This window comes from Amphiura filiformis, chromosome 15 (assembly GCF_039555335.1).
Source record: "Amphiura filiformis chromosome 15, Afil_fr2py, whole genome shotgun sequence".
NCBI lineage: Eukaryota > Metazoa > Echinodermata > Ophiuroidea > Amphilepidida > Amphiuridae > Amphiura > Amphiura filiformis.
The window spans coordinates 41,760,647-41,778,217 of NC_092642.1; the positions used below are offsets into that span (position 1 = coordinate 41,760,647).

Genomic DNA, 17,571 nt, shown 5'->3' on the forward strand with positions numbered 1-17,571 from the left:
CTATATGTCTCCAAAAATGGCTGCATTGGGATGATGTGCACGCGTAGTGCGGAAAAATTTGGTATTTTACACTATTTTCACCCATTAGCAGGATGAAAGGGGCTTTATCATTACAATGTGCGCATATTTTACACTATTTTGGCCCATGATCGGGCTGAATTTGGTAGAAAGTGCCCCTTTTCTTTTCCTTTGCCCTCTGATTTTCTCTTTCATTTTTTGTTAGAGGGGCACTTTTTTCTTTCATTTTTTTGTCAGGGGGGCACTCTGCCCCCCGCTGGCTACGCTACTGGTTTTCATACCTACATATAACTACTAGCCGTAGTAAAAGTATTGAAAAAAAAAATTTGATTCTGTTTGGAGGAAAAAAATGTAAATGTGTTTTTCCCTTTCCTTTTGTTGTAGCTTTACTATAACGTATGTGCAGTTTTGGCTGATCATACAGACCTCATAGAAGAATTCACAGCATTCTTGCCACAAGAAGTTGCCTCACAGTGTGGAGTGGTGAGTACAGAAAATAGATAATCATTGTATTTTTGGTCCCCACACATTTGTGGGGCCTGTGTTATCATCCAAAAGACTTTGCATGTTTGTGGGATTCCATCTGGATTAATGATGACTATCATCAGTTTTACACACCTGCTGGTAGTTTGGACTCTCACAATAACTGTTTCAGACTTGAATCTCACCAGCTCCTCAGACACTTGTGTAAGCTTAACTACTGACTGCAGAATTCTGCACCTTGTTGCAGTTCATCATGGTCTAGACTTAGGCATACACCACACTTCATACAAAATTCATGGCACCAGGTACCTCAACAGGCTAGTAACCTACTACGCTAACAGCACTGCCTCATTTCAAGTATTACTCTTGTCTGTATTATCCGTATTATAACCGTGGGAGTAACATGCATGGGCGCTAGTAGTAAATTCCAATTTTCTATGCTTTACCTCACTTGTTCGGCTCAAAATTAAAAGGGACATATCTGACAGTAAAAGCTAACATTTTATGGAAAATAAATACTAATCTATTTTTACAGAAATGTTATAATATGGCTTTAAAATGACATAGAAAAATGATCACTAGGTTTAAACTAATCAAATTGAAAAACATGTCTGCATTCCGTGGTTCAGTACACACTTCCTGTGTGATGGCAAATACCTGCTGGTGTGTATTTAGATATGCATGTGGGTGGTTTGTATATATGTATTTATGTAAAATGGTGGCATCCATACCATTTTACTCAGAATCATGGTCACAGTGCCTCTCAGTATTCCATATTCACAAATTTTATGTATGCATCCATATTCTTATCCACTTACAGTATCTTATTCCATTTTCTCTCTTTCAGTTGATTCCGAACCTAGAGTTTGCCAAGGCTAGGTTATTCCTACGGCAGGTGGAAGTTCATTTTAGCAAGCAGCCAACACACTTCCAGAAAATCCTGAGTCTTATTATTGAATGGGGTAGCAATGAGGAAAGAACCAACCAACAGGTTAGTCCATGGGTAAAGGAGTATCAAGCAGCAGGCAAAATTTCAAGCAAATTCCTTTTTGCAAGATACATGTGATGCGATCAAGCAAAATGAGTCTGATGTTGATCAAAATCAAATTCAGTTTTCGGTTTTATTATATGAGCCATTCTCAGAGATTTTATACTTTGCTGAAAACCCTAACATAATTTGGTGTACGTTTCCAGAGATATGGCCATTTTAGTGTTGCTCAGAACAATAAAATACAAAGGAAGTTGAATACTATTAATGGCCATATCATAAAATCAATATTCCGACATCCGACTCATTTTGCTTGATGGCATCACATATTATATATATATGTGCTTACCGTCAACATTTAACAGGTAGGCAGGGCTTTTAAGCCCTGTAAAATATACGTGCTGAATTTAATTATGCATTGGATGTTTTAAGTACACAAAATATCCTTGAGATTTCAGGTTCATGGGCATCAGTTGGCTCAGAAGAATACAACAAATATGATGTAACTATCTTAAGAAGAGTACAAGAAATATGCCATATGGACTGAGACCTTCCAACACTAACATATCAAATTGTAGCCTCATTGGATTGCTTTTTGGATTTAGCAAATTACTGATAGTGACTTTAAGGGATGGGGTATGAACCTTTGGACAGTATTTATTGTGGGACATTAGAGCACATCGGACATATCGAATTGCATTCCGAAATACGAAGATATCAAATAATTTTGTGATTTGTTGAAATTTGCAATGTAATACACATTTTATGGCAAATGATTAAAAATGGATATTTTTGATATTTAACAGTACTCAAAGTAAACTTTATAAATCTGATGATATATACTTAAAGTGTATGTAGGTCGTATTGAAGATATGGACTTTTTTTCCCAAAACACCAAAAAAAAAATCAATATCTTTAATATTAAAGGTCAAAATTTTCAATTGATCATCGGCTTTTCCTCCCAGCTACATACACTATAGGGTCAGTCCATATCAAAACAGATTGAGTGTACACCCACCCTCTTGGATTTTGCTCTCCTTTGGCTCAGGGGTACCTTTCATGGACCCCTAGGTGAGGTCACAAGAAAAAAATTCAAATTCAATTTTGTTTCCGAATGGCGGGCCATCTAAGTTTGGCGACCTTGACCAAAATTGGGAATTTAAGGTGTCCAAATGACAAAGTGCTCTCTTTGAGAGGCATTTTCTTCTTAATTAAATCAGTTGTGACCCTCTTTTTGAATGTGGTCACTCACTGGCTGTGTCTGAAATGCCTAATGCCAAAAAGATTGATTTCGGAATTTCGTTAGGATTCCAGAGGGGGTCAAAATCAGCACTTCGTACTGTTCAATCAAATTATCTTTGATTTTGAAGGACCCATGATAATGTCACAGTGCACTTATAGGTCCTAATTATGTTCAGAATGGATTAACCATGTGCCAATGTCTATGAGCAATTCAAAAAAGAAATTTCTTGACCCCTACAGAATTTTAGGCCCCCTAAAGTGGTTCAGCCACAAATGGTGCTTCAAATCGACAAATTTTGACACCTAATAACTTTAGGTGTACACCAGATATGAATTTCTAGTCTTTTGCATCTGAAAGAATGTAGTCTAATGTTACTAGGAACATAAGATTTGTTTTGTATTTTTGTGTTTTGATACTAAGTTGATGGTCCCAAAAATCCCAATTTTGACTAATAATGTACAGGTTATGGGTACAAAATGTCAATTTCAACATACCTTTTTTTCTATTTTTGATCACTTTATAGCAAATTGTCTTATTTATCCTCTTATTACATAGTTAACAACGTCCGATTTTGGTGTCTAATTATGTTTTTCTTGCATGAGAAATACAACTACATAACTTAAAAAACTGTACAAGGAACCAATGACCTCCTTATTACAATATGGATACTTTTGGCAGCCATGTTGCAAAAGAGGGTCATCGGTTACTTGTATAGTTTATTAATTTGCTTAGTTGTATTTCTCATGCAAGAAAACATATATAATTAGACACCAAAATTACCAAAATCAGACGTTGTTAACTATGGTCAGAATTCAAAAAGGTCGTTGACCTATGAACATTTTTTCGTCATAGCGCCCTCCTGAAAGGTCTGACACATAACAAACTATACATTTTGGAATCCTCATGACCATACGAGTAATTTGATATATTACTTGACATAATTGGGAGCATTCTGAACATTTGAACCCCATAACCTGTACTTTGCATGTGCATCGTTGCCAGGAAGTGCATTTTTTTTTTTTTTAAAAATCCATACAGAGGATTAGAAAGTAGTTTTTTCTTATTACTTGACTCAAAAGCAACTTGAAATATCAGGATAAATAATACAAATGGCTATAAAGTGATCAAAAATATAAAAAAATATTATACTAAAATTGGCATTTTGTACCGTATCCTGTATGCATGGTATGTTAGGCAAAAATTACTATTTTTGAAAGCGTCAACTTAATACTAAAACACAAAAAATACAAAACAAATCTTATGTTCCTAGTAACATTAAACTACGTTCTTTCAGATGCAAAAGACTAGAAATTCATATCTGGTGTACACCTTAAGTTATTAGGGGTCAAAATTTGCCGATTTTAAGCGCCATTTGTGGCTGAACCACTTTAGGGGTGGCCTAAAATTCTGTAGGGGTCTAGAAATTTCTCTTTTTTGAATTGCTCATAGACATTGGCATATGGTTAATCCATTCTGAACATAATTAGGACCTATAAGTGCACTGTGACATTATCATGGGTCCTTCAAAATAAGATAATTTGATTGAACAGCACGAAGTGCTGATTTTGACCCCTCTGAAATCCCAACGAAATTCAAATCTATCTTTTTGGCATTAGGTATTTCAGACACAGCCAGTGAGTGACCACATTCAAAAAGAGGATCACAACTGATTCAATTAAGAAGAAAGTGCCCTCAAAGAGAGCACTTTGTCATTTGGACCCCTTAAATTCCCAATTTTGGTCGAGGTTGCCAAACTTTGATTGCCCGCCATTCATAAACGAAATGGAATTTGAATTTTTTCTTGTGACCTCACCTAGGGATCCATGAAAGGTACCCCTGAGCCAAAGGAGAGCAAAATCCAAGAGGGTGGGTGTACACTCAATCTGTTTTGATATGGACTGACCCTATAAGAGTATATCGTTAGATTTATAAAATTTACTTCAAGGACTGTTATATATCAAAAATGTGAAAAATATCAAATTTTAATAATTTGTCATAAAATTTTATCGTGAATTCAAAAAATGAAAATTATTTGATATCCGAAAGACATTCTTCATATTCAGAATGCAATTCGATATGTCTGATGTGCTTTCATGTCCCACAAAAAATACTGTCAAAACGCTCATTCCAGATGCCTTAAATTTCAACCAACTTTGACCAATAAATAATCCTTGCACATGTTTAATTTACTCATCAGCTTAAAGATTTGATCCTGCCCCAGCTGAACAGCCAACCACACCTGAAACAAGAGTTCTCACTACTATTTCCTGATAACATCCCACCAGAGAGTCACATGATGGACTTTGAGTATATCACACTGGGAGATGACAACAAAAAGGTATGAAATAGATTCATTTATAGGATTGTACATTTAAATAGGTTAGATTTTTTGATTAACAAATCCCAAAAATACTCACAAATTTTAGACTTTCACCATCTTGGCTGATGGTTTCTTCAGAAGGACCACTGCAGATCCACTTTTCCGTGTAACTTATCAGAGAAGCAATTTGGCTCAGAAGGCGAGGGGACAAAACAGTCAACCGGGACATCAGTAGTTACTCTCTTGATCATGTATACGATCGACTTAAAAGAACTAAGCAACCAAGGGATGTGAAAATCATCGAAGTAGCGGCCAATCCCGGAGGAAAAGTGGATCTCCAGTTGTCATTCTGAAGATGCAATCATCCAATATGGCGAAAGTCTAAAATATGTGAGTACTTTTTGGTTTTGTCAATCAAAAAATCTAACCTGAACAAAAAGGTTCTTTCTTCTCCCTGTCACTTTATTTTCTTCTTTCTATCTTGCCCGCTGTCTCCCTCTTTCAATCTATTATGTATATATCTCTACATATGCATCTCTATCTTCCCCTCTCCTTTCTTGCTCCCTCTCACTTTCTGTCTCTGCTGTTATTTTGTCTGTCTGCATGTCTCTCTTTCTCATACTCATTGTCCATTGTCTCTCCTTTTCCCCTTTTTCCTTTCTTTCTCACCCCTTTCTCTCCCTCCCTCTCTCACGTTCTCTCTCGCTAGCTGTATGTTGGCTCAAAAGTGATTAGAAGGTAATAAAAACTGCTTTCAGTCAAAAATCGCTTATCAATATGATTCCAATCTTTTAACAGTATGACAGCTTTGAAGAAATTGAGGTGTCTGATAGTGAAGAAGAGAAACCTATAAGAATAGAACCAGTTCCAGCTAAACAGAATACAAAGAAAAGGAAACGATCAGATGCTAGAAAGAAACGAACCAAGGTAAGAAACTCTGCTTTCTTGAACGTGTTCTGTTGAATGTAAGGGTATTATATTTGCCACAACTAATTTGTGTTGTGTCTGAATCACTCTTGCGATACCAAGTAAGAGTTCCAAGACTACTGCAGTACTGCCCATCAAATCTGATATGATAGATTGTTAAAACACACAAATGCATAAATTCTTATTTGCTGCAATGTATTATCAGGTCCCTGACAGTCAATTTCGCTGCTTCCTGATGTCTTTCCCATCTCTATTTAACCAGCGATTCCCGCTGTTGTTTTGGTTCGATGCCAGCACCCCCGGTACATGCATGGAGGCTGCCATTTTTGGTTTTGGGGTGCCGGCGACCATCAATCGGCGGTCACCAGCATCCCCAATCGCGCCCAGCACCATGACTACGCATTCAGCATCACGTACAGTATGCGTTTTGAACTGTCAATCACCGGGGGTCAATCACCTTGAGCTTGACAACAATATGATGAAGGGCACTGTAAATTTAATTCCCGTGATTGAAAGAATATTTTCTTGTATTTGTATTCTTGGCCGGGATCACGTGATTGTTGGTCTATGGTAATTGATGCATTTAATAAATTAAGTTAATGACTGATCTAAAAATCTCATTAAAAATAGCTGTTGAACATTTGAAACAAATACATTACAGCAGGCTTGCAAAATCCTAACCATAGATGCAGCAAGCGGCGATTTTTACGGGCAATTGAAGTACTTGAACGCGGAGCATATGCGTGATAAATCTGGTTGAAATCGCGGTAGTGTTCCAGGATACGCAATGGCAGGGTAATGGCGGCTTACTCACCTGTATATTATTTGACTAGCTGTCATATCCCAACCTACCTTATCCCTGGTATTAGATTTTGTGGTTTGGTTACTATATAGCTGCCATTACTTTACCTACTACGAGGTCACATTTGTTTACATTTGGTGCGCCCTCTTTTGTTCTGAGGTGGGAAACTGCCAGGCAAAGGACTGGTTTACATGGAAAAAGTTTATTTTTATTTTTTAAATGGTCCTGGTTCTGGTAAGTTGACATTGTGCTTGAAGCATATATTAAGTCAACTTGACCAATGAACTCGCATGGAGATGTGCAGAAAAAAATTAATGTGAAGTCCCAAGTTCAACATCGCTACGATTGCTGCGCATCGATGACTTGAAGCCCTGCAATGTTTTTGCTTTCACTACTTGGGCAGGAAGTTTGTTCCATAGTTCATGCGGGGGAAAATGAATACTTATATGCATCAATCCTGGCTGCAGGCCTACTTGTTTGAGGTTTTTACTCATGGAAATGTCAATTAGTCGGATCTTATATGTGATGCGATCAAGCAAAATCAGTCGGAACTCAAGAATATTCAATTTTCAGTTTCTTATAGGATAGTAAAAAGCATTTACAAAGTTGAATTTTACAGAAAACCACAATGAAATTGAACAGCCAGTTCCAAAGATATGAGCAGTTAAAGAGTTTTCAAAACAAGAGGGAAACAAAACAAAATATTACCTTTGTTTGGCTATATCTCAAAATCAATATTGCCGAGTTCCGACTGATTTTGCTGGATCGCATCACATTAAGACAATCTGTACATTAATCTCCTGGCTTCTAGTGTTTCCCAATCCAGTTCAGAAAGAAGTTTTGTGACTGTCTCCTTTTCTCTTGCATATTCTTATTGCTTTGCATAAACTTTTGCTTTGGTTTCAAGTTTCATTGTATCAAGTATAATGTATTTAACAAAACTAGGTAGTTGGCACTGATGGAGACCTGGCCATCACTGTTTTTGCCGACTTGCCGACTGATTTGTTGTTAAAAGGTTTATGGAATGATGTGGGACTGTAATAGTCAGCAACTTGTGGATCAACGTCTAGGCATTGTGCCTGTGCGTAGTGCACTATAAGTCACTGCGCTTTTTATTGATTTGCATAAACTTTTGGTTTGGTTTCAAAGCAAATAATACCAAAATGGTTATCATGTGTTCTGTCATTATATAGATACTGTGTATTATTTTGCCGTGTATGAATCAACAGAGGGCATTCTAAATGTAAACATGCGACGTCACCGGTCACATCATCTATCGTATCAAGTATTATGTATTTAACAAAACTAGTGTGTGAGCTGTATTTGCCGACTTGCCATGTTCAATTACAGTCCGATACAGCATAATGTTTTATTGATATTATTTTCTTGTTTTATGGTACATCTCCACTTTCCTTGAAATCTACTTATAACCTTACTCTAGCAGTCTCTTATACACACCAAGTCATTCCTGTTGTAACTTAAGAATAACTAAGTTGTCACTTATTTAATAACCTTTACTTATTTCTTACAGGGTGGAGTTATAGACCCATGGAAAGGTCTGAATGCAGAGCTACAATATGGAACCCACAGCTGTAAATGTAACTGTCATGATGTATCCCTGGATTTAAGAGTACAAAGGAAAGTCAGGCACTGTGCATATTGTACAGCAGGGGTAAGTAATATTATTAGTATTTTTTTACTAAGTACTGAAAGAGCTTACCATTTGTGATGTGATCAAGCGAAATGAGTCAAATGTCAGGAATATCAGATTTTTAGATGTAGCCATTAATAGTATTATTGTTCTGAGCAACACTAAAATAAAATAGCCATCTTTATGGAACCGAACGTCTAACTATGATGGGGGTTTTCACAAAGATAAAGCTCTAGAATTGATGATGTAATGAAATTGAAAAATGAATTTTGATTTTGATCAACATCAGACTCCTTTAGCTTGATAGCATCACATCTTCTCTGAAGCTTTCTTTTCTGAGATGCCCAGCATTATTTAATTTCAGTTTGATACACAATTTTAGCCCCTGCCCATAACAATCCAATATGACCACAAATTTCCCATAGTACTATGCATGGGACAACATTGAGCCAACCATCTCCTATTTTAATCCTTTGTTGTGATTTTAATTGGTGACATGATCAAAATCATTCTTTGGTGCATTTCATAGTGGGCAAATGACTAGTATTGTAGTGCATTTTGTCAAGTGAAGTTAGTGTAGATTTTATTAGACACACTTTCAATTCGCAAGTGTTCACAAAGTGCTGGCATATATGTGCAAGTTGTGCATGTTTAAAGACATAACTTAGATGAGCAAGCGAGCGGGTAATTTGATGTGTCGACATCACTGACTTGCCAAAGCAATAATGGTTGGCAATTAATGTGATACCTACTGCCACTCTATCTTTATATAAGTATTTATATTATTTACAATATTTTTTTTAATCGTTTCCTTTTCAGGTTTCAAGAGCTGAACTTATAAGCACCTTGAAAGGTCTGAAAACACCATCTAGACGACCAATCGGCAAGTCTCAGCTAGATATGTTTGATGACAACAGTAATTCTATCGATGGACCTGGTGGAATGCTGGCATCAAGGGGCTCTGATAGGAGACCAAGAGGAAAAATGCGAAGTGCAAAACGGAAAAAGAACGATTCAGAGGATGATGGTGAAGATGAGGAAGAGGAAGCGGAGAGACAAAGAGCCGTCTCACATCTATCTCAAATGTGCGACAGTCTTGCCAATACTTTGAACGAACACGGCAATACGTCGGATGACGAAGATGAAGAGGACTTGGAAAAATACACTGAAGATGAGAAAGAATGGGACGAGGAGGAGAAGGAGACTGAATACGAAAAAGAAACGGAGGATGAGAAAGAAAGTTGCGACGATAAAGAATCAGATGATGAAAAAGAAACGGAGGATGAAGATCACGATGATGACGAAGAAGAGGAGATGGAGGAGGATCACGACGACGATGACATTGATGACGATGTTGAGGATGATTTGATGGATGTTGATGATGGTGTCGAGACCGGTGAAGATGCTGAAGATGAAGAGGAGGAGGAAGATGATGAAGACGAGGATGAGGATGTTGACAAAGATATCCATAAGGAGGAAGAGATTGGTGCCATATCTGGAGAGAGTCATGATGCGGTGACTAACTCTCCCTATGCAACTAGTCAAGAGAGTCACAGTGGTGAGTCGGACAGCAGCAATCCCGCTTCGCCTCATACTCCACTTTCGGAATGTGAGCAAAAGCCAACTAAAAGTGATATTCAAGAGGAGACAAGTCGAGATAGTGAATCTAAAGATGCCGCATCAGAAAATGTAGTGGAAACAAGACAAGAGCATCTTTCACAAGCATCTCAGATAAGTGAACAGAAAACCACAGATGAGAGGGTTCCAGCAGAGGATTTGGAGAGACTAAATGTAAATAAAGTGGTTCCAGCAGAGAACTTGGAGAGACTAAATGTAAATAAAGGGGCTTTGACTGAGAATCCAAATTTACAACAGAAAAGTGGTGATTTAGAAGATGCAAATCATCGGAATGTGCTGCCTGTTACTAAAAATGTTACAAAAGATGGTGCTTGTACAAGTAATTATCAAATGGGTGTAAAAGACAATACCGGTACAGACAAAGTTGCCTTAGACAAGGACACTGGTGCTAAAATGCATGAAAGAACTGTTGAAACAGATAAATTGCCTGAAAGATTTGATACAAAAGATAAGATCAGTGAGGAATCATCTGAAGAAGCTGTCAGCTTAGGTAAGAAGGACAGCGATGAAGTGCCTGCAAGAATAGATGAGAGTGGTGATGACCAAAGGAAAGAACAGGATTCTGGTGTAGATGGTAAAAGGATAATGCCTCCAAAGCCAGATGATGGAGAAGAGGATGCCAGGGAAGAGGAGAAGGATGTTGTAGACAAAGATGCAACACCAGATGAAACGGCAGAAGCAGATGATGGGAAGGAATTGAATACGAGTATCATTTGGACAAGGTAAGGCTTTTCTAGAACTTGAAGGTCATAATTCAGTTGATAGATATTGCATGGCTCACTTAATTGTCTTGCAAACAGTACTTTTTTGTAACCTTGGAAGCTTTGGACTTTTCCAGATGAAACCACAGGGAGTGTGAATTTCAAATTGGGTTACCTGAATGTGTGACTCCTGTGTGGGAGATTAAGGTCATGTCTTCCATGGGAGGTGTATGGATTTCAACTGGAACTGAAAAAGCTCATAGCTTTACAACCTCAAAATTGTGTAGCATATTCAACTCTAGTGTGATGTAGATCTACTGCTTAATTGTAACCATCCACCACAAACCCAGCATAAAGTCGCCAGTGCCTATTCAGACATATTGACCAATAAAGCTTAATAAAATTTCAACCCGATTGGAGTCCAGATCAAGATATTGTTGAGAATGTGTAGCATTGCTGTGATACTGGCTAACATGCCCCCAGTAAAAACTTAAGGTGGTATTGGAGGCATTTTCTAGAAATTAGGAAATGCTTTGAGCTAATTTGCATCAATGCTAATTAATTATGCAAATTAGGGGCGGCTTCACTATATAATACATTAGAACATATTAGAAACACTTTGACCAAGTTTGAAGGCAAAAGTATGCAAAAGTACTCTGAACATTTATGCATGGATTTTAAACAAAATATTGGCAAAAATTATATGTTAATGAGCTTCTCCAGTCATTTCAGCTCATTAACTTTATTGATTATTGATAAAGAAAATGTAAATTGATATATTTTGAAAACCGTATGTCCGGTTTGCTTCAAACAAAAGGCATATTGATAAGTGTGCTTTGCTCTACTCAATTAATCTGTATAAAACATGCTTAGAGCACTTCCAGGCTCCAAATACCACCTTAAAAATTACCCCCTCCCTAAATTCACTTTAATTTAATTCACCCCCCTCCCCATTATGGGTATAATATCTTTGGTTACCATATCCCTTTATGGTGGTAACACAGTATTCAACAGTTTTATACATGGCAATCTTTTGAATACATGGGAACTGGTGATAAATATTTATGTTATAAAATTGTTGATTGCATTTTGCTTGCTGTTGTAGGGAAGAAGATCGTCTCCTTCTGCAGTCATGTCAGCTGAGAGATCCAACAAAAATTTTATTTACTGAAATTGCTGAAAAATTGCAAGACAAAACTCCAGAGCAGGTATGTTATACAAGCACTATGAATCGTAATATATAATGCCTACATAGATTTGCATTTGTTAGCTCCAATGACATTTGTGACGTGTCATGTCAAAAGGAGACACTTTTGAGCAGGTTATCAATTTAGAGGTTTTTACATATCTTAAATATAGAGATATTTTGCACCATAAGGCCGTTTCCCCCAATGAAATCGGACATTCCTAAGCGAAGATATTGAGTTCGTAAGTTATGGTATTATAAAATTGGGAATTGAGATATCGGCCTTTAAAAATATTATTGACAATATTGAGAGTAGTAATTTCTTTGAAAAATGTCTAAAAAAATACAAGATGCCAGTTATATTCCAGTCTGAAACTATCAGACAATACTTTTAACATTAATAACATCACAAATTCGCAACAAACCCAAATGGTGAAAAAATCACCCCCGGGCAGATTTTTGGCTATTTCTCCATTTGCGATCCTGCCCAAAAGTGTCTCCTTTTGACATGACACGTCACATTTATATGTATGCAGTATTCTTGGTATTGTGTATAAATAAATAAATAAATATAAATTATGCAGGTCTTGTATTGGGATATAAACAGACTATTGGCACAAATAAATAAAACTTGAATTTCTAATACATGACCTACATCTGAAAAAAATGCATCTGATGACCCGTGTTGTTTTGTCCTGTGGATGACAAATTTATGTTGGTCTGACGGTGTTATTCTAATGATGGCATTTGGAATTTGCATTCTTGTTGATAGTTCAATTCTGTTTTAAAGTAATACTTCTTAAAAATGAACATGTATAAACCCCCTGAGCACTCCCTGCTGCAGATCTAACATTGCCTTTGATTGGTCAATTACATGATATCTCCATTTTAATCACCAATCAGAATGGAGCTTTGCAAATAATTCACCCCCATTTTTTGCATGATGAAATTATTCTAACAATGTTGCTGATTGGTCCAATTGATAATGAAAACTCCTTTTTGACCAATAAGCAGGTAGTTCTTGTGGGTTTAAAATCGTTTCTTGATCATTTCTTCCATTTGATTTTTCAGGTATCATCCCGATTTAACATCCTGATGCAAATCTTCAACTCAAGTCAAGACGAAGATGATGATGATGATGCAGATGACGACGATGATGACGAGGCTGATGATGTTGAAGAGGATGGAGATGATGAAGATGAATCTGAAGAAGAGGCGGATTAAACTGCTACTGAATATATGTGACCTAATTTGCATAAATGAGTTCGAACGAGGAAAGAGTTGTATATGAAGTTAGAAAATGTATCATTACATTACATTCTACTTTAATATTAAAGAACATTTTGATACCAATGAGATATTCCAATTAAAATCCACACAATTAATTAACCACAAAGGAAATCGATCCATCAGAAAATAAAATTATAATTACCGTAAGCCCACCCCTAGATGGCAGATTTCACTTCAAAAATGGGGGTGGGCTTATAACCGGGATGAAGGGCTAGTGCTTGAATTTTAAAATAAGAACAATCACCCCCATTTGCATATGCCCAATGTACCAGTAATTTCTATCTTTTATGTCAATTTCTTAAAATTATAATTATATTTGTTCTTAAATATGAGGGCAAAGTATTGATTTGATTTAAGTAAGAACTTGGCCAAAATTTAGTACTGCACCCGAGTGCACTCTTGTTCCCAGAATGTTTTGAAAAATAGGGGTGGGCTTATAGCTGAAGGTGGGCTTATCTTCTTCTTCCTTATAAGTGCCTCCCTCATATGTATGAGTATTGTCGCACTGCGTACAGACAAGCTGTACTTACCCGGGTGCTTACGGTATATAAATTATGAATCGTGCCATAATACAAATAGTAGTTTGTGCTAAATTCTGCATGACTTGCAATTGAATTTTGTTCAAGTTTTATAGTGCCGAGTGTAGCATTAGTACTTTTGCAGAGGGAAAGGGATATGAAAATGTTCTTTAGCTCTGAGAAATCACAAATAATCACCTTAAAATATCCTGCTATACAGAATATTGGTTTCTGAAGCTGATACTGTCAACTTTGATCAGCACTAAATATACTGGCAATTACTTTAGTTATTAGACCTTAAGGGGGTACTACACCCCTGGCCAATTTTGTGCCCATTTTTGCATTTTTCTCAAAAATTATAGCGCATGGGTGACAAGTAAGGTAATGTATATTATAGGGGCAAGGACTACAACTACTGCGCTGAAAATTCAGCAACTCAAGGCAAGTAGTTATTGATTTATTGATCAATTATTGGGTTTCCCTCATTTTTGAGTAACTCCACAACTGTTGTCTGTGCTGAAATAAAATTTCTTACTTGTCACCAATGCGCAGGGTTTGAATTCGTTTAAAAAATTTGCGTAGCAATTTTTGGCTAATTCATCATATAAATCAGGATACTTGTATACTAAAGCACTTTAAAAATTGCTATACAAATGCAAAATTGAGTAGCAGTTGCTTCAAAATAAGGAGCAAACTGCTATGCGATACAGCCGAATTCGAACCCTGCCAATGCGCTATAATTTTTTGAGAAAAAGGCAAAAATAGGCACAAAATTGGGCAGGGGTGTAGTACCCCCTTAAACAGAAACGCTCTTTTTGTCCTAGTTTCTGTTTATAGAGAGAAGCATAGAGAAGTTTATGTGCATGCCATGTATCTATCGTTTTCAATTTTATAGGAGCAATACCACCATGCAAGACTAGCTTGGGGGTATAGCTGAGGGGTAAGTGCCCTGAGTGCCATGATGGAGGAGGAACTGAATTGATATGATTTATGTATAGTTATACATATGTGACACGATCTGGTCCATGGGAGCCAAAGGCGGCAAATTTGAAATTGAGATAAAGGCAAAAATATGGAGTAAAAACAATAAAATACATAAGAAAATACACATCACAAAACCTCATAACTTCAGAACCAAATATGCTAGACCTTTGGTGTTTTCAGTATATGATAGCCTAATGTAACTACAAGGTAATAATTATAGTTACTCAATTTTCAAAAATGCCTCCTTTGGTGCAGATCGTGTCACATATCTATCAATTCAGTGCCCCTTCAAATTTTGAAAGTCAAAAATGTTTGCAAGTGTGCATTTCAACCAAAATAGTCATTATGAGAGCCAAAATTCACTTTTATTTTAACCAAATTAGTAACATTTTTGGACATTTATGCACATCATTCCCTGTCCTTGGCCCGTGCACCGCAAGCCCTAGCTACACTACTGGACTACATTTAAGGAACATTAATATAAATCTGAAATATAATGAGACCTACCAGTTTGGTGCTGATCAAAGTATAGAGAAGGGTCACAGGGTTGTCAGATCTAAAACTGATTTGCACTTGATTGCTTTTGCAGAAATTTGAAGAGGGGTTAAGTTGATAGCCATTGCTTTAACTTGAAATGTTTTAACCAGTGGCTGCTTTGTATCTAAATCAAAGTGTAAATTCAACTCAAAAGATGACAAAGAATATCTACATAAATAGTGGAGTTTTGAAAAACGTCTTAAGTATCAAAAGATTGTTGTAATGTCAAACCAAAAGTATTCTGAAAGAAATAAGTTTGAATGTTAAATATGTAGATTATAGATGATTTTGTTATGAATTTGCAATTATTATCCATTTCACATTCATTTGGAGCAACCTGTATTATTGTGCAGGTGTTATCAAAATAAGGTGCGCATTGACACCGAGCGGTATAGTACTATTGTACAATTCAAAAGGGAATCGATGTTATATGTTCCTTATTACGGACAATGGTAGAGGCCCAATGCTCTTACCTTTTCTCAAAAGCTCCGAGATGATATGGAATCTTTATTGGAAAAATCAAATGCTAGAAATTGTCTTTGCAATCCACTTTAATGTGTTGCATGAAAATGGCAAAAAAATATCAGTGAGTTTAAACTTGGGGTGTCAAAATGACTCCCAAATGAGAGTGCTTCAATGGGCTATTCAGTTGAAATCCATACACCCTTATGGAAGACATGACCTTAATCTCCCACAGGGGTGTTGATTCCAAACGAGGTCACCCATTCAGGTAACTCCATTAGAAATTCACACTCCCTGTGTAGAAGATTAAGCTCATGTCATCCATAGGGGGTGTATGGATTTCAGCTGAAATAACTAACAATTAGTGTGTTTTGTAAATTTGTTTTTCTCTTGTACTGTATATTAAACTGTTTATTCGCTGCCTTTGTTATGTTGTGTAGGAACAAGGAATTACCAGTGACACACTAATGTTGGGTATCTAAAATGATTCCCCAAAGAAAAATGTGTCCATTACTGTGTTTCTGAAATTCTTGTTCACACTGTATAGTTGTTTATACTTGGAATTGTTAATATGTTAATTTATTTTATCACTTAAAACTTTAAAAGTGACTTATGTGCAATGATAATCATTTATTATATCAAATTCAGTTAGCGTACTAGTTTGTAGCTTTTGATAGTTTTTTTGTACAATTATAATTACTGGTAAAGTCAGTATTTTGTATTTGAAATGAACATTTTGAGTAGTTAACCCCATGAGAACTACCTGCCGATTGGCCAAAAAGAAGTTTTCATTATCAATTGGACCATTCAGCAACATTGTTAGAATAATTTCACCACGCAATGAAATTGGGGTGAATTATTTGCAAAGCTCCATTCTGATTGGTGATTAAAGTGAAGATATCATGTATTGACCAATCAGAGGTAGTGTTAGATCGGCAGGTAGTGCTCAGAAAAATTTGGTGAACGAAACACCAGTACTATGGTGAGAGAAACAGGGGAGTACACAATATGATTGTGATATAATACTGTTAGCAAGTACAGTACAAGAATTCTGAGTGAAAATTCTAAAATAAAATGCACAATTTATCAGAATTAGTCTTTTGTCATTTACTCTTTATTGTAGTTATCCATTCGCTACTACCCAGTAAAGAAACATGGGAGACTATTATGAAGTTTCTTGTTTTGTTTTGATATTGGGATATGCTGTCGGACATCCCAGGGTCTTGGCTTGCTGGGATTTGGAAATTGCCTGTTATTGTGAAAAAAGTGTCCATCAATTCAATTTTCAAAATTTAAAGGAATATCCTGGGTTATCTTGAAGGTTCTATCCTAGCCTGGGTACACTTGCACATTTTCAGTACATGTAAAGCCATAAGTGGTATATGGCCAAATAAAACAATAAATTTGTCTCATGTTCCCTGCGCGCATTTGATTTATGCTGCATGTTTGCTCAAGCAAAATTGCAGAAGTTGAATTTCATTTTGTATTTTTTTTTGTAAACTAAACCCATCATTTGTAGTTATTTTCAGTCCATCCAAATTGACCATTGCCCTTTAAGAAATAAAGGGTGCAGCATTATCCTTTACGCAAATAATGTGTCGAGGCAGTAAAAGCGTAAATAATGGGTGAGGCGCAGCCGAACCCATTATTTAAACGTTTTACTGCCGAGGACACATTATTTGCATGTAAAGGATAATGCTGCACCCTTTATTTCTATTCTATTACCACATTTAAAGAGAACATATCAATTTTTTGCCCAAATATTTCAAGTTGTTTACCTCAATGTGGAGCGCCTACGCGTAGCCAAAGCGTAAGTGATAAAG

General features: G+C 36.5%; 1 protein-coding gene across 1 annotated transcript in view; it reads left to right on the top strand.

The window, feature by feature from the left end:
• Positions 1-13,658, top strand: part of LOC140172000 (uncharacterized) — a 50,654-nt gene extending 36,996 nt beyond the window's left edge. Inside the window, exons 21-28 of the mRNA XM_072195348.1 lie at positions 403-501; positions 1,349-1,492; positions 4,930-5,070; positions 5,851-5,979; positions 8,313-8,453; positions 9,252-10,792; positions 11,877-11,979; positions 13,029-13,658. Coding sequence (XP_072051449.1) covers positions 403-501; positions 1,349-1,492; positions 4,930-5,070; positions 5,851-5,979; positions 8,313-8,453; positions 9,252-10,792; positions 11,877-11,979; positions 13,029-13,181 — 2,451 coding nt within the window. The 3' untranslated portion in view covers positions 13,182-13,658. The remainder of the gene's footprint in view (positions 1-402; positions 502-1,348; positions 1,493-4,929; positions 5,071-5,850; positions 5,980-8,312; positions 8,454-9,251; positions 10,793-11,876; positions 11,980-13,028) is intronic.
• The last annotated feature ends 3,913 nt before the right edge of the window (positions 13,659-17,571 follow it).